At 36.3% G+C, this 18,908-nt stretch overlaps 1 protein-coding gene across 4 annotated transcripts in view; it reads right to left on the bottom strand.

Annotated features, from left to right (window-relative positions):
* The window catches only part of SMARCA2 (SWI/SNF related, matrix associated, actin dependent regulator of chromatin, subfamily a, member 2), a 119,360-nt gene that overhangs the window by 2,691 nt on the left and 97,761 nt on the right, over nt 1-18,908 (bottom strand). For all 4 annotated transcript variants that reach the window (XM_032205275.1, XM_032205272.1, XM_032205273.1 and 1 more), the window contains 4 exons: nt 17,739-17,956; nt 4,543-4,648; nt 3,656-3,757; nt 158-290 (listed from right to left, as the gene is read on the bottom strand). In XM_032205275.1, coding sequence (XP_032061166.1) covers nt 158-290; nt 3,656-3,757; nt 4,543-4,648; nt 17,739-17,956 — 559 coding nt within the window. The remainder of the gene's footprint in view (nt 1-157; nt 291-3,655; nt 3,758-4,542; nt 4,649-17,738; nt 17,957-18,908) is intronic.

The following is an 18,908-nucleotide window of genomic DNA, read 5'->3' as shown; positions in this document are numbered from 1 at the left end:
ACAAAGCTACAAGAATTAAGCTGAATGTAAACACCCAAAGCAGAAAACTTTTTAAGAAGTTACTTTCTTTCATAGAAAACGGATTCTTACAGCAGAAACTAGAACAACTAATTACCCCTACATACACTTTATCTTCTCTACCTAGCAGGGGACTCACATTCTGACTCTGACTCGTCTTCTTCATCATCATCTTCATCATCATTGCTTTCATCCTCGCTTTCTTCTTCTTTGGCAATCTTCTGTCGTGCACTTTTGAACACAGACTGAAGAACAATGGAATCCTCATATATCTACAATATGAATACAAATCTATGTTAGAGCTGTAAAGTCAAGCAACATCAAAAATTCACAGGATAGACCTTCATTTCTGGTGCAAATCCACAGAGTGTATGTCCTTTTCAAATTACAAGTAACACCGCTTGTTGCATGTGTTTTAAAACAAATGTCAACATTAACTTTTTGTTTTCTGAATGAAGAAATTTATCAGCGACTCACAAAAATAGAATTCTTAAAATGTATTAAATGTATTACATTTTAAATGTTCAGTTAGAGCATTTTTCTTTATTGTTTTTATTACCACGGGAGCTATTCTGTAATTTCATTAGATTACAACAGTCTTGAAAACCTGCCAATGTGACAGTCTTCAGCAGTAAGCATCTCAATTAAAGAATTGAATTAAAGTCTAACAATATACTTGATAACGTCAAACGACTTGCTCTCATGTTAATTATCCTTAGTTGTTTTTTTTGTTTTTTTTTCCTGAAATCCAAAGTGGCCACAAGGAAAGTTGTTTAACCCAAGCAGATCATCCCTTCCTTCTTCTCAGATCGAAAAAGACTGAAAAATCAGTGTGTGTTCTAGACTTATCACCTGTTCTTGAACACAATGTAACCTTGTTAAGCATCTTTCACAAATCAGATTTTCAATTTAACCTCTACCTCTATGAATTTTTCTACATTTTCAATTTAACCTCACGTCTACAAATGAGATGACTACATTTGGTTTGCAATTCATTTCTTAGATTAGCATAACAGAAGGCTATGGCCTTCTATAGGAAGGCATACCATGGTCTTCATAACTGAGGCTTCATAATCATCTTAACAAAGAAGATCATCTATTTTGCTTTGTAAGAAGTCAGATGCCAAGCACTGGACAATTCAGCACTGAACAATTAAGAATATTTAACAGAAGGGTATAGAGTCATAGAACGTATTTGGTTTTCTCATCATCCTGCGCTGAACTGCTTTAGCTGCCACACTATTCCTTCAGCTTAATTAAACACTTTCTTGTATAAAGGGACATTCTATAATTGCAAGAAAGATAATGGAGGGAGTTTTGGTGGCCATTACAATCTGTACATTAAAACTGATAAAAGCACTAATATTTTGCAGGTTCAGTAAAATGAATTAAAAAATCTCAATTCAGAATACTTTATGTGAAATATGTGATTTTTTTTTCCAGTTGATCACCAAGTCTGCTTTAGAAAAATTTCCTCTCAGTACAGATTGTTCCACATTCTTTAAGCACTCCCATGCACTCTGTTATGAGATGTTTGACTGCTCTTGAATGTGGTAAAAGTTGTTTGTTGACACCCATAATTACATAATAATTATGAATGTTTTGAAATGGCTTTTTTCCTTCAGTTGTGTGACATGAGTTTGCTGTTGGACCCCAGCTTTTTTTTTTCCTAGAAGTCAAATCATTATTGATGTTGTCTTATACTTACTGTTTATAAAGTGTGCTATCCTTAGAAGCCCCCTGAGTTCCTCTCAAGTGTAGTTTATTTTTCCGTCCCATAGACCTAGCATTTCTGATTGTTCTTAAGAATTACTCTTTCAACTAACTTTGCTGTCCTTTCTCAGACCAAACACCTTTCTAAGACAAGAAGATTCTATTTTTAACTCCAGACACTACATATTTAACAACTTGCTATGAGCCAGACTTTTAAACAAAATTTCCTAGAGAAATGAAGTATTTTTAATTTCTTTAACCTTCTTAATTTGGGATTATCTGTAGATATTCAGTAGCTAGTCTGACCCAGAAAAGACTGGGGGGCTACATCAGGAAGAGCTATGCAAATAAAAGATTTCTTATTCTGATGAAAATCAGATTCCAACAGGTATCATCAATGGAACAACCATAACAGTGGAACTTCCTTCAAAATGAGAAAAGCAGTGACAATGGAACTTCAAATTATGCAAACTTTTAAGACAATTTTTTTCCATTTCAATAGACAAATACTATTTTTAACCCCTTGCATGTCTATTTTTTCCATTTGACCCTTACAACATGAAAAACTTTTCAAACTGCTGAGGTTACATGCAACTCAAAAGCCTCAAAAAAGTCTGTCTCTCCCTAAAAACCCTTCTTAAGGTTCCAGCTCAGATGGAACTGCTTTGCTCCCAGGAGAAGCAGCACGCATCATACTAATGAAATGAACATGTAGAATTTCACTTGAAGTCACTGTGTACTTAAACAGCTCTGTCTGAATTAGATTTTGTTTTTGGTTTTAGTACACACACAAATAATCTAGTTTACTGAATTAAACTGGTATACTGGTATGCCAGAGCAAAGGTAGAACCAAACTATCAAAAAGAATATAAAATAACCTTAAAATTGGAGAACTGCTGCAGAAATGTCCCACAATTCATTGGAAATAAAAATCAACATAGAGAACATACCAGGCAAACTTTAAAAACAAACTAACAACAACAACAACAAACAGCCAAAAAAAAAAAAAGGTAACAAAACAGAACAAAGCAAAACTTTAGTATTAGTTATTTGGGCTTTGTATTATAAAAATTAATACTATCTCTGGTAGTTATTATTGCTATATTACAATGGAAAATAATTCTGCAAAACTGTGATACAGGTTGGTTTATTTCCAAACAAAGCAACAAGATCTACTGAACATTTCTATCCATTCAGGATTGTTCCTGTCAATTCTAACACCTCCACCTCTCACTCTGTGAGACAACTTTCTCAACCGTCATCCAGATTTTGTAGTCAGCATCCTTTTGTGTCAGCATCTTCTGATCCAAATTCACAGCACTATACACATTCATTTATGTAAAACATTTAAGTTGAGAGATTTTGCTTTCTAAACCTCTAAGACTCAGCTGGGATTCATTATTACTGACTGGTCAAAATGGACATTGATCTTTCAAAAAAAAAAAAAAAAAAAAAAAAACAACACCAAGAACTTGCCAGAGGGTTCAGAAAACATAAAACTTTATACAGAAATCTTTACTGCTGGACAGACCTTGAATTTCTATCTGCCACTGCTAGAGCTGAAGTGCTCACTACGAAGCATTTCATGTATATCTGGTACTAAACCATACTGTTACATCTGCTCCTTCTGTCATCCACTCTGGTAAGCCCAAGCTGATGAACATGAAGAGTCATTTATTATAGATTCAAATGGTTCTGCAGCAGCTCTGAAATACGTACAGATCAGAACACACTGATCTCAGAATTAGACTCCAAACCTGCATGCTCCCACTCCAGCTGTGACCAGAGGACTCCGGATAACAGTAAGAATTTGGACATTTTTATCTATTTAAAATAAGAATTCAAACACAGGGTTTATAGACATAAATAATAATTGTTTAAGAACCAATACTCTTATCCTTAACACAAAGAATTTCAGTCAGACCTGTGATCCCTCCAGATTGAATGTCTGCGCATTGTGACACAGCAACATGACATCCTTCTCCAGGTCTCCAAGACTCCGATACTTGTGATTGCGAATTCTTTCCTGTTGTATTTGTTGAGGAAAATGGGAAGTATGGAGGGGCAATGGTACAGAGAAAAAACAGGAGACAGGACACTGAATTAATATTTGATTTCAATACATCAAAAACATTCTCTTTTAAAATGTTACCACCTAAGCAAGCATCATGACAAGTGCCTGTTTAAAACAAAGGAATGCTAAAATGTATCATAAAGATATTACTCACAAAATCACACCATGGCAATAAAAGCAAAAAATCATGCAATTTCTTTGTGGTGTGGAAGGGACAAAAGTCACAGAAACTGAGCTCTTCTGGTAAAAGACTTCCAGTTTCTTCTTCCCAGCACAGACACAAATAAACTATGAAATGAATGAAACTCAAAGAGTTTCAACATCACCTAATGTGCAACAAGTTTGCTTAAACCCCATCTGCCAAACTGTTTAGATCTAGTCTAGCTATTCCAAGTCACTAGTTTAGGGATGTCTATATTCCCCTATAAGCACTAAAATTTTGCAAAAAAAATATTTTTTTTTACTAAAGATTTCTTTACAGATTTGTGATTGGTTCTTTAAAAAAGACAGATGTCATCTCTGAAAGCAATATTTATGTCACTGCTACATTTTGAAATTACAGTGATATAGTGCAATATAAATGAAACGAGTTCATTACAAAGGATTTAACACTGCTTGAAGTACAAGACAACCACAGGCACGTACAATATTCATGCTGTAATTTTAAGACTGAATGCATATTTGCCCTGCCTAACAAAAAGAAATGTAGGAATCTCTATATTCCAAAATGTTCCTACCTTAATTTTTTTGAAGTCCACTGGTTTTCTAATCAATTCATAATACTCTGGTAGTTCTTTCCTAGATGGGAGCTGAATGAAGACTTCACTTAGCTGCCGTCCAGAACTGTTGAGAAAATTAAACTTTTGCAATGTAAGGAATTACTACAATTCCCTCCACACACACACAGAGAGAAAAAACAAACAAACCAACCAACACAAACATTTATTTCAAAGAATTAGAAACTGATATCTGGATTATTTATCATTAATAATAAAATAGTAATTTTAATTATTTCACAAATATAATTACCAGGATCAGGACCTGAATCTGAATTCTGTAGTGGTTTGCCAAATACAGTCTTAACCTTTTCTTATGTTTTTTATAATTTTTTTTATAATTTTTAGCATGTCTCTTTTGTCTCTTTCCTGTCACTGTAAGTTTATGGTCATTTTATACTTTTTTTTTCTTTTTTTTTTTTTTTTTTTTTTTTTTTTTTTTTTTTTTACATCCTAGTCATAGCACACTTACAGAATCATAGAATAATTAAGGTTGGAAGAGACCTCCAAGATCATCTGGTCCAACCATCCCCCTACCACTAAACTATATCACCCACTAAACTATGTCCCTAAGCACCAGGTCCAACCTTTCCTTAAACACCCCCAGGGACAGTGACTCCACCACCTCCCTGGGCAACCTGTTCCAATGCCTGACTGCTCTTTCTGAAAAGAAATGTCTCCTCATTTCCAACCTAAACATCCCCTGGTGCAACCTGAGACCATTCCCTCTAGTCCTAACACTAGTTAGCTATGATAAGAGGCTGAACTCCATTTCCGCACACCTTCCTTTCAGGCAGTTGTAGAGAGCAATAAGGCCTTTCCTGAGCCTCCTCTTCTCCAGACTAAACAACCCCAGTTCCCTCAGCCGCTTCTCACAGGACTTGTGTTTCAGGCCCTTTACCAGCTTTGTAGCCCTTCTCTGGACACGCTCAAGGGCCTCGATGTCCTTGCAGTGAGGGGCCCAAAGCTGAACATGGCACTCGAGGTGCAGCCTCACACCAGAGCAGAGTACAGGGCAATGATTACCTCCCTGGCCCTGCTGGCTACACTATTCCTGATACAAGCCAGGATGCTGTTGGCCTTCTTGGCCACATGGGCAGACTGCCAGCTCAAGTTCAGGCAAGCATCAACCAACTCCCCCACATCCTTTTTCTCTCCACAGCTTTCCAGCTACTCTGCCTGAAGTCTGTAGCGCTGCATGGGGTTGTTGTGACCAAAGTGCAGGTCACAACAACCATGTTGAACTTAGCCATGTTGAACCTCATCCCATTGGCCTCTGCCCATAGACCCATCCTGTCCAGGTCCCTCTGCAGGGCCTTCCTACCCTCTGGCAGATTGACACTTCCCCCCAAGCTTGGCGTCATCTGCAAACTTACTGAGGGAGCACTCAATTCCCTCATCCAAATCATCAATAAAGATATTAAAGAGGATGGGCCCCAACACCGACCCCTGGGGAACACCACTGGTGACCGGTCACCAGCTGGATTTCACTCTGTTCACCACCACTCTCTGGGCCCAGCCATCCAGCCAGTTTTTAACCCAGCAAAGAGTGTGCCTGTCCAAGCCATGGGCTGCCAGCTTCTCCAGGAGAAGACTGTGGGAGACCATGTCAAAGGCCTTGCTGAAGTCTAGGTAGACTATGTCAGCAGGCTTTCCCTCATCCACCAGGTGGGTTGCCTGGTCATAGCAGGAGATGAAGTAATGGTCAGGCAGGACTTGCCTTTCATAAACCCATGCTGACTGGGTCTGATCCCCCCAGGTCCCACATACATTGCATGATTATATTCAGGATGACCCGTTCCATCACCTTTCCTGGCACCAAGGTCAGGCTGACTGGCCTGTTGTTCCCCACGTCCTCCTTATGACCCTTCTTATAGATGGGTATCACATTAGCAAGTCTCCAGTCATCCGGGACCTCTCCAGATGACCATGACCACTGATAGATGATGGAAAGCAGCCCAGCAATCACACCTTCCAACTCTCTTGAACATTATTAATTAATCCCAAGAACATTATTAATTTCCATTACTGAGTGTTAGGTTCCTGGGAAGATCATTCCTACTGTACTGAAAATCACTACTGTGATTTGTGCTTCTTCAATCATCTGAAATAAAGTAATGGGTTATCTAAAATCCTCTCATACTCTAGGAACATTTCCTATCATTTACAGGTGTTCAGAATTTCTAAGCTTTCCAGATTTCCTATTGTCAACCCTTTATTTATAGCTATTTTGACACTTACAAATTGAAGTTTTTTGTGTTTGTTTGCTTGTTTTAAATCTTCTCATTTGTGGCTTCACAAATGATAGATGACTGTAAGTCACCTGGAGAGGAAATGTGTTAATGGCACTTACAAGCTTCATTTTTTTTTCTTTTCTTATTTCTCCTCTCTGTGCAACTTTGTTCTTGTCACAGACAAAGTAGCAGAAAAAAGTTCTGATGAGATGAACTGTAATCCCTTGTGCTTAGCATTCACAAGCATTCCCTGCCCACGTTCACATGCTTGCTTCTCTCATTACACTGATTTCTCATTTCCACCTTTGGATGATAATTTAAACAAATCAAACCCTCACAGCAGTTGGACAAGACTTGGCTGCTGCCAAGTCTTCACCTCCACTTGAGCTTCTCTCTTGCAGTCACCCTCCTTAACAGCGTGGGATATTATTAGACACGTTAAATCAACAGTGAAACACAGGTTAACTGAGGCAATTCTGTTATGAACAATATAAGGATGATAGAAAGCACTGAACAGCTTTGTCCTTTATGTAAATCATGAATGCCTACCATATCGTAGGTACTTCTTAATGCTTGAGAATCTGCGGAGACGAATTTGCTTGGGGAACATTGAAAGATCAACGAACAAGCAGGAATGAGCAGATTTTTCTCATTTCCTAAAGAGCTATTGCTCACCTAATTCAAGATTTCTTAATGTTCTTATTTTAGTTTTGGGACACTTTTGCTCCTTATACATCTTGCATCAGAGAGAACAACAAATATAAACGTTTAAGTCATAGCCTGCTAATCAATGGTGTCGATCCAATATCCCTGGGACAACCTGGTATCTAGAGTATTTTTCTCTCCAGTGCTAACCTAGTAAATGCGTCTGTCTCATCCTGACAACATTTTTTGACTTGCAGCAGCAGACAATAACTGCCAGCTGTCTCCTGGGAGTTCACATAAGATCATGGCACATGCAAACACACTTTTTGGTGCTGCTGCTGCACAAGGAGACAAAAAGGTGTACTTTGCATCTCTGTCAGGGAAGGATAGATAGTCATGCCTATCTATCCTTCCCTGACTATAGATAGTCATGCCTATCTATCCTATACAGATGTTGGTGTAGACCACTTGTAACTCACGCTCCAAGCAGTTTACTAGCAACTTCAGCCAAGAGATTTAGTTTACTTGGGAAGCACCCTGTTACTGAAATAGAAGAAATCCTAAAATGACCAGATAATTGTCATCCCAGGTGACAAGCCACTGCATCTGCCATCTCCTTAGAACTGATTCACATTGAAAAGTCAAATTCATTACTTTCCTACTTTCTCAGTGAAAGTCGGAGGTGTTTATGTTATGGATTTAAAGGCACCAATCCTGTTAATGATTCCTGTCAGTGACAACGTCGTGTCACACAACAGAACCTGTCATCATCTCAGGCTGTCCTCTTGAAGAGAAAGAGAAAGCAATACAAAAGCAATGCATTAAAAATACACTACACAATTTACTAAATTAATCTGTTCCCACTCTTCTGGAAATTGAAGAATATATGTATTTATATATACAGTAATACATTGTTAATAAAGGGAAGTGCTGAACACTCTCAGCTGCAACTGAGATCATTGACATTTTTTCTGAATCTACTAAACACTAAATACTCTGAGAAATAAGATCTCTGGTGCCCAAATTATTTAATGAATTTAAGTCTCTGGTCTCTATTCTTCATATGTAAAATGAGAATAAAACATTGGGAAGAATGACAGCATAATATTGTGAAAAAGTGATGTGTCCAGAGAAGCCCGGGAGGAACCTGGCCATGCATTAAGTGCTCATTGCCCATCTTCTATACACAAGGCACAGGCTCTGTGCAAAGCACAGGAAAGCAAAGCAAACGAGTAGGCTGTAACACCTTTACACAGCACACAATGTTATGTTCCTAAGACAATAGGAAACATTAGGTTTACACATTTTTTTTTTTTTTTTTTTTTCCCCTCTGTTATATCCTATTTTCTGTGTGCTTGACTTGGTAAATTTTAAATGCTTTCAGTAAATCTGTACAATATATTTGTGTATAATACAGATACAAGCTAATCTTTTAAAATACAAAAAGTTGCTTTCAAAACTTTGTGCAATGTGGATTTGGTATGCAGAGGGACTGAGTTGTCACTGCTGTGTTTTAAACTTCACCAGCATTCTTCTAACAGAAATATCTATTTCAGAAAAAATACTAAAACACTGATGCTGGTGTTGCTTCAATTACACTTCAGATTTTAACAGCAAATATAACCATATTTAATCTTATTTTAGTATGAACAGCTGCTAATAATCTCCTAATTTTGATCAGACTTTAAAACATGTTGGTCATATTTGCCCTCGTAAAAACAAGCTCCTACATATATATATATATATACACACACACATATGTATACACACACATATATATATGAGCTTAAACATATATATATGTATGTTTATCTCATGGCTACATAATTCTTCCCCTTCCCACTCCTTTTTACATATACGCACAGGCCCTTATATTGTATTTCACATGAAAAATATAATGGTAGTAAATTACTAAAATGTAATATCCTATTTTCAAGATATAAATCTATGTAACTGTAGCTTGTTCACACATTCTATTAAAGGAAGAATGCCATAAAAAACCTTCAAGCTTTTGTCTGATATAATTAATTACTGAGAATCACTTAAGGTCATGGGAGGAAAAAAAACAACACATTAAGTGCATGAAATATGCAACAGACAAAAGACTAGTGCCCAGTTTTGCCTACCCAGATCAATAACAGTTTATTCTACTGTACCATTTTTATAGAAATGCCTTTCACAAAGAAATGTTACCTTCTGCTCCCTTTGTATACAACCACATATACTGTAAATGAATGTTATCTTTTCTGACAATCTCAGGTAGCTGTATTCTGGGTACAACAGGAGAAAATTAGTAATTATTAGTGCAACACTGATTTTAATCCTCATCTTCAGGTTTAGAAAATAATAACCACAACTGCCACATAAAAAGCATGCGCAGTAAAAGATCACTTACAGTTGCCTAGCAACTAGCAGGATACTTGCTGAAGGGAAAAAGGACCAGAATAAATTATTAGAGCTCACTGCAAATGAACTAAGAGTGACAGCTCACTGCGACTGCAGTACCTCAACACATCAGTCCTCTATGTGCTCACATGCAAATACTTACATGGTATGCAAAGTCGTTAATAGATAACTGATCATTTAAAAAAGATTTTCACTCAGAAAAGTATTTGTGCTCAGTGCTTCCAATTTTCTCTCAGTTCTGTCAAACTACTTACAAGGTACATTAAGTATATATTTCCACTCATTTAGTCAGTATTATCTTCAGTAGAATTAAATGCAGAAACCATTAGGCCTAATTTATAAGTATCTGCTTTTGTACCCTTTTTCTCTGGCAGTATGTGGCCAGAAACAAGCTGCCACTCACCTATCAAAATTTCTACTACTATCAAACCTTTTTCTCTTTAGGAGTCAAAAAGGAGAGACAACTGCGAAGCTGACACTGCATAATGTTCTCACATTTCTGTCAAATTTCACACTTTTTAGCAAACGCTGAAATTCAGTAGAGGGTGGTTAGAATGAATGCTCACAACCAGAACTACTGTGCACAAATTGCACCTCCTATTCAAGTGTAACTAAAAATGATGTTTGTTAAAACACAAACAAGTTGTGTGTATGGAAAAATGAAGAGAGCATAAATACAGAGGAATGACCTTACTATGTGAAAACTTCAAACCACAATCCAGATAAGTAGGAATACTATTCATTTCTGTTAAATGTATTTATCGATTCTTCTTTTTTTGAATCGACTACAGTAATACATGGTGGACTTGTCCCTATCAATGAAATGGAAATGGGTAGAAATACTAATTCTTGATTTTGACACATGGCTATATACTCCATACCTTTGGATTGGGTATAAACTAGAATTATTTCCTTCGCGTGTTTGAATACTCAAGAGTACCAGTTGGCATAATTAATTACTGGTTAGATCAGTAATGGCTAATTACATTACTCATCATTTTTCAACAGTTAAAAACTGGCAAATTCAGAAAACAGCTGGAAAAACTCTGAATAAAATCAATTTCAAATACACAGAAAAATACTCTCTCCCTATGCCCTGTCAAAATTAGAATACTGTGGCCATTAATTTAAACATTTTAGCTTTAATGAGGCAATGATTGAAATACTAGGCATCACAGACAGGCGAAATCTGTTGCCAAGGCACAAAACATGGGTTGGACGCAACAACCCCAGCCTCCAATTTTCTTATCAGCTTTCTTGAATGTGGTTAACTACTACCTGCAACAGGGAGGAGGTTTTGTGAAGCTAATGGGTACACCAGTGCAAGTCCTTACTTTATTTAAGGCTGATGAGCAGAGAAGAAAGGAGCTGAATAACGATTGTAAATCACTGCATGCAACTGAGCTGTTAGGGTCCTGGGGCTCATAAGTAAACTCTTGCTATCTAAACAAAGCTCATGCAAAACAGCAGGTGCACCAAATTGGCACCTAAACAGTAAATATCAAACTGATGTGAGGCAGAAGAGGACAACAGATTTGTACATAGGCTGAAGGATTATGATTATCCATTTTTTTTTTTTTCCCCCCACTAAATTCTAACAATCAGGAACGGGAAGCAAAATTTACAGCATGTCTTCCTCTGTAACAAAAAATAAAAGAACACCATAAAAAGAGGAAAACGATGGTTCTGGAAAGTAAGCATGCATGTGCATGATGCAAAATCAGCAGCTGGAGACTTGAGCATTTGGCATGCAAATTCCTTATCCGTGGAAAAAAACATCTCTCTCCAGTAAAATTGTTCCTGCTTTCAAAAGGCTGGACTATGCTTCCTGAAAACATAATGTACATACAACACGCTATTCTCCGCATTATCCACTCCTAATTTTAGAGGGGATAGAAGACAGGTTAATATAATCAGAACTAACAATGAGTGATGGTAACCTAAACTGATACATTTCAACTCACTCTCTTCTGAACAGCTGTATATAGCAAGATTTAAATGAGGTGCAAGATCTGTAAGGGCACTGGAGTACTAGTTTAAGTGAAGCAGTAATTTCAATAAAATAACAAATTAAATTAAACTGAAATTATTTCAAATGGAACCCGCAAAGGCAATGAATATAGTTTACATTAGAGAATCAGGATCAATTGTGTAACTGGAAAGGTGTTTCCAGGTCCTTGAATCTAAGACCTTGGTAACAAACAATAATGCAAAGCTTTTTAATCAAGGAACAAGTCGTAAATCTAGTTAGGTATTCCCATGCCACTACTTCAGACAGGAGAGTGTTCCAGAATCTTTTAGTTACCAACCTGAATATATTCCTGACTGTTTACACTCATATAACCTTGTGACCACCGTTCTGTATGTTATATATTTCTATATTACAGAATCACAGAATTGTCTAGGTTGGAAGAGACATCAAGATCATTGAGTCCAACCTCTGACCTAACACTAACAAGTCCTCCACTAAACCATATCGCCAAGTTCAACATCTAAATGTGTTTTAAATTAAATTAAATTAAATTCTCCCCGTGTTTATGTTTTCTTTCTTTCCTAGATGAATTTACTTAGAGCAACTGTTTTCCCTTCTCATGTTGTGCTGTGTGAGGATAAACAAACCAACATGTTTCTTCTTGCAAGACTATCCCAACCTTGAAGTAATTATTTACACTTTCAGTATAAACTAATCTTTCTTGAATGGAAGGTATTCAAGAACAGCAATCCAGACACACATTGATTTCATCACATATAATGATACCTGTATTTCTTCATCCGTACTGGTAATAGTGTAGGGGCCAAGGGTGTTTTTTTTTTTTTTTTTTTTTTTTAAATAGATGGACAATACTGATTGCTCATATTTAATTTTGATCAATAATTTCTCTGTCTAGATCTTTCTTTTTCTATGATTTCCACATAACGAGCTTCCAACTCAAGGAAAAGTTTCCAATTTTTAGTCTGTAACTACCTTTTAATGCAGTCTGAGCTACATTGTTTCATGCCAGTTCTTTGACTCCAGATTTAACTGTGTTCAGTCCTCCATAAATAACATGCTGTATTCCTTTAATATTGATACTTTTGAACTTCACGTTTGGCGAGGACACTCCTCATTTTAAAACACATATAATTAATATATTTTGACCTATGCCAACACCAACCTTCCAAGAACTTTTGTGGCATCTTCTTTCCAGTTTAATACTTTTTGCTGTTGTTAACACTGTCTTTAGTTACATCTCAATCTTTGCTTTTTTATTTTTTTCACTGAGATTAGAAAACTTACTCATTAGATCTCTTTCATCTGAGCAAATAGGTTTCCTATTGGACCGTAACACATGCTTTACCAAAACCCAACTTTGTAAAACATCTCTCTCTTCCTTTGATGAAATAGCATACCTTGGCTACAGAATCAGCTAGAAAGCTAGTCTTGCATGACAAATCTGATATCAGCTTCTATACATCAGTCCTTTCAAAATCCTGAGATTTCTATCACTCAGAGGCCTGTTCCCACAGAGGAATGCTTGAGTTCTTCAAATATTCCATTCCTCTTGGTAATTTTACTATCCATGTTCTCACTGTTACCATAGCACTATCCATTCTCCCTGTCTTCATGGCCAATATCATTATTTTTACTGAGAATCAAGTAAGAATCATTTAACTTTGGAGTTTTAAATATACAATCTTCATTTATTCTCTATGTCATCCCCACCGCACACTAGCTCTCCTTCTTTCCTTGTTCTCATTTTATTAATATAAATGAGTAACTATTCCCTCAATGTTCAACATTTCCTGCAAATTTTAATTAACGTGTGGGAATTCTCACTTTCTCTCAACACCTCTTTTTCTCTTAAATGACAATTTTGAAATTGCTTCAGACTTCCTCACCGTTATTTCTAGAAATATCCTTTGTTCTCCCTCTTTCATCCAGTCAACCTTTTCCCAGAAGATTATCCTTCTCTTTGACATTAACATTTCATAATTGTTTTACCTTAGCAAACTCCAGACCTCACTCACATTCAAACTTCTGTGGTCTTCCATTATCAAGCTGTTTTCCTTAATTTATCAAATCTTACTCTTTCCTCAATCCATCCATTTAACTTACAATGAAGAAAGCAGATGATTTAATCCAATGTTATCCTGCACAGGTGTATTCCCCCTTAGCAGATGATATGCCAGCAAAAAGCTAGAACTGCAAAAGCTGCAGTTAGAAAAGCTAACATAATGCAAAACCATCTAAAACTGTTTCCCTGTCATAACCTTATTAGGACATTTTTCCTTTAAGTCAGAAGAATATGACCACCTTTTCTATCTTGCTTTTCTTCCAGTCCACATTTCTTCTTCCTTCTAATCCATTATAGATGAAACTTAATTAGCCTTCACTTACAACGGCGAAGCAGCGTAGAACAGAAAAAAGGCTCTGCATCTGTAGTACTGCTCTGTATCTACAGCTAGTAATATGCTTTATCATTTGATACTCAAAGCTAGGTAATAGAGCATGGGTACAATTTAGCAGGGTGAGCACTGAATTCAACATGCATTTTTATTTCTTAGTAAGTTGGAGCACTTTATTTCTTAGTGAGTTGGAGCACTTGCCACACAGTTCTGCAAACTGACGCATGACTATTTATCTCAACAGTAAGATAAATACAAAGATATGATAAAGAAATGTGTATCAACACAAAGAAGAGCTTAAGGTACATCACTCAATAGTAGAATCCAAAGCACAGCAGCCTGCAAGAAACCAGTGTGAACTTGACAAGGACCTCAATAGCTCTCACACCAAAGAGTCCAAACAGAGCTGAAGATTTTAACAATGCATTACATCTTTGGCCTTTTCTCCTTCTTTACTATTTCCTTTATTAAATGGGATTCACCTCGACAAGGAGATGACCTCATTGCTAAACTCCACTGTCTTGCATAGAGTTCTTTAGCCAGGCTTTACAACTAGCTGTGTATTTATCTGAGTTTTGTTTTCAAAATGATCATATACTGCATTCCTTTACACCAAACACTTATTTCAAATGCTGCCAGTTTGTTTGTTTAATCTTATTTTGATGTTTATTTAATAACTGTGTAGCTCAAACTGCAGTTTAGTAATGATTATTGTTTGTATTTTTGTAGCCTTTAGCTCTCCTATACATAAGCAACCGAACCTATTTTGTTGGATGCTTTTTAAATAAAGAAAGAAAAGATTCTACTCTTCCCAAAATGCTTACAAAAGAACAAAAGACAGGACAACAATCATAGAATAACTTGGGTTGGAAGGGACCTTAAAGATCATCTAACTCCACACACACACACACACACACACCCTGCCATAGGCGGGGGAAAGTATTAAGAAAGTATTTGGAGACTATATCAACATTATCTAATTATCTAGAACCTTCACCAAAAAAACATACAAAAAAACCCACTCAACTACAACTCCATATATCTGTGAGAACCATGGAAAAATATTTTTTTAAAAGAAAGGTTTTAATAAGAAAGGAGAAGTGGTTCTTTGTTTACAAGGAACTCTTCTCAAATGCGAAGAGAAACATGAGAGAAAAAATACAGAGATATTTAGTAGTTTACCAACACATTTTCTTGGTTTTTTTTTTTTTTTTTTTTATTATTATTTTTTTATTATTATTTTATTTTTTTTTTTTTTTATTTCTCCCCGCTCCCACCTCCCATCTGCTACTAATTAACTGTAACAAAACTTCAGACTAAAGATCATCAATTTGCTTTTGACAATGTAACTAAGGCCAGAGATAGTAAGATTTTGGATGGTTCCACCTTTTGGGATAAGATCAGCTGTCTGTGGACTATATTAACCCTCTGAACTTGCACAATGAAGAGATGCAACTTTTGTTAGTAATGAAAATATAAGCCAAAGACAAAGATGGTTTCCAGCATTCAGATAGTAATACAGGAAAGAAGAAAAAAGAAACAAAACAAAACAGTTTTCTCCCCAGACGAAGCTCATTGCCTTTCCTTCCAATTAACCTGTCCCTCTATACTTGCCACAATTTCTCTCACAAAAGCCCAGAGCTGAAAAAATGGGAACAAAAGCTGAAGGCTTCAAATGCCTAAATCCATTTAATTCTAAAGCTGCAAATCCTGAAAGTGTTCAAACTCTATAGTAACCTTAAAAAAAAAAGTTTTTAAAAAATTGGGGTTAAGTAGTGAAGTTCCTTAGTGCCTAATTTTTCAAATCTTTTCTGTCCCAATCTTCACAGGACTGAAAGGTTTGATGTTGGTTCAAAAACAAATCAGAATACAGGAACTTGGAATTCCTCTGCAAAGTTCATCACATTTAGGAGCTCAGTTTAACAGGTATTTTTAATTTCTAACTGTCTAGGGCACTGTACAATTTTATCAGTGGCAACCAATTTGGTCTTGCAGAATCATGAAACATGCTCCTGGGAGGGTGACTGGTAGGCCTTTTTACTACATAATAGTACAGTAGTTACTTGTGTGGCAGAAATCAGATATGAACATCCTGGGGCACAAGCAACAGGCAGTCTTCTACTTCCCCAGTAACTATTGGTTACTATCAGTTACTATCTCCAGTAACAATTTTATGATATACTGGAGGTCAGCGGAAGTAACTTGTTCACTATTTTTGAAATGAGAAGTAGAAGCCCTATTCAGAAGTACCTGGCTTGAGGAAAAGGTTCAAGGCCAGGGATCCAAAATAAAAAGAGATGCTTCCTTATTATTCTCTGATTGGTATATCTGAACTTTCATCACTTTTCAGCTTCTTTGTTATAAAGTAATAGAAGCTGAATATACTGAGCTTGTAGTGAGCTTCCTGGTCATCACATCAATTGCTCTGAATCCTGTTATGATGCAATAAACTTTTTAAAGTACTCTGTAGAGAGCCCACAGATCACAGAATGCTTCACTTCAACAGTAACGTGACAGAAAGGTCAGGCTTGGTATCCTTCACCACATACTAACTCAGTTAACTTTACAGCCACACCCAGAACACTAGTTACAAAAAGGAAGAAGTGCAACTTGCTATTTGAAGTCACAGACTCTGGAAGTTCGTTTATACACAATCTTGTATTGTTGAAATGGTGCGGGTCACTTAATACAAACACTATTTGATTATCTCTGAATGCATTTTATATTAATTTTATATTAATTTTAGCTTAAAATGGTTCTTTATGTGATTTCTGTAATTCAGCATATGGCAAAGAAAGGATACATGTATATACACAATAAGGCTATACTGATTTTTGGGAAATAAAAGCTGAGTTCAAAAACACGACTTCCTTAAACGAGTCTGATTCAAAAGCGCTATTAATTAACAGCTTCTCTATTTCTTCCTCACTAAGCAAAGATAACGTTCAGGTTAAAAACCTACAAAATAGGAATCTTCAAATCACATTTTGGATTAGAAGCTACATTTCTTCCTAAGGTTAAGATACTTAACATTTTTTTATGCTGAATTGGCAGGACAACCAGGCTTCTAGCTCATCTGTAGACAACCTTATGCTCAGAATTTCTGTACTTTTTCTTTTGGTTGGTCAAGGGCTGCCAATTTATTCAAGGGCCCATTATATATTTTGGTCAATCTCATGGGTCATATGGAGAACTTGCATTAAGAAATCTGTAGTCATGTATTTAAAGAGATTGATATTAATACGGGCTGTACCACTAAAGTAAGAGCTCAATGCCTTATTTATTTATTACGTATTTTTATTTCAACAGCTTCCTATCAGGTGGGTCTTTAAAAACACTCTACATAAAGGAAGACTTACAGGGTCAGGTCCTAAATAGAATTACTTTTTAAAAATGCTGTGTCATCAATTCCACCTGAAGACTGATAATAAAACTGATGCTGTTAAAAAACAGAGAGGGACAGAGGGGGAAAGAGAGCACACTCACCTATCTTTGTAGTTTATCACAGTATCAATGATAGCATTCATTTGTTTTGTCAGTTTGGGTGGGTTAGGTGACAACTTCTCTGCAGGAGGCCTGCCTCTTCTTTTCTTTGCTTTCTCTCCATCCTCTTTCCCAGAATCCTTATCCACATTTCTTCGTCTCTTCCGTTTTTTAAGCCGCACTTCCTCTTCCATCTCTTCCAAATTGCCGTCTTCAATTGCCTGACAACCATGGATTTGAAAAGTATGATTAAAAAAAAAAAAGACATACGGCAAAGGGAACTAACAAGCTACATTTAAAAACAAAAAATGCAACCCCACAAAATACAGATAACTCTAAATATTCAGTTTATTTAAAAAAAAAGTTCAGTGAAGAATTGAGTTGCTAGAAAAGAGAAACTGAACATTAATTTGTTCTAAGAAACCTGTTACCATCCAAATAAATGAATATTTATCTGAACCTTTAATTCCACTCCAAGTCATAGTTTCACACAAATCGAGGGCCTGTGGTACGGTGCCAGTAAGCTTACAGGAAACAGTCATTTGTTCACATCAGTGGCAGTTCTCAATTACTTAGTTCCATGCAAAACAGACTTTGATGTCACATGTTTTCAAAGAGGACAGTCTACACTGCACTCTGTTCCTCAAACCAGATCACACACAGTTCTTTGGTCACGCAAAGGACACACAGATACTTTATGCAGTAACAAGTAACACTCAGCTTCTCTTCCAAATAGTTTAAGTGAGTTACAAATCACCTAACCATTAAAACCAACTCTAAAATGTATAATTCTATTCTAGAATAGTAACTAACAAAAGGCAAAAGGACTGACAATGCAGAGTTTTGCTGTAAAAAGCACTCATAAGATTGGATGCAAAAAAAAGAAAAAAAAATACAGCACACAGTCACAAACAATGAACACCAGTTTCAATTACCTGTATGTATGCTTTTACCCAGACTCAGCAGCAGCAAACAGCGGGATTAAAAAAATCACTACAAAAAAACAAACTAGGAATAAAGAAAACCTGTTCACGCAGTGACTATCAGATCCATGTAACACACCAAGAAGCTGAACTTTTCTTGCTTTGGGAAAACCAACAAACAAACAAAAAAAGGAAAAAAAGAAAAAAAAGAGAACTGAAATTAAAACGAAAAAAATACTAAAGAATCTTA

The sequence above is a fragment of the Aythya fuligula genome, chromosome Z (assembly GCF_009819795.1).
Source record: "Aythya fuligula isolate bAytFul2 chromosome Z, bAytFul2.pri, whole genome shotgun sequence".
In the NCBI taxonomy this organism is placed as follows: Eukaryota; Metazoa; Chordata; class Aves; order Anseriformes; family Anatidae; genus Aythya; species Aythya fuligula.
The sequence above is the reverse complement of the archived record's forward strand: the minus strand, read 5'-3'. Positions and strand labels throughout refer to the sequence as shown.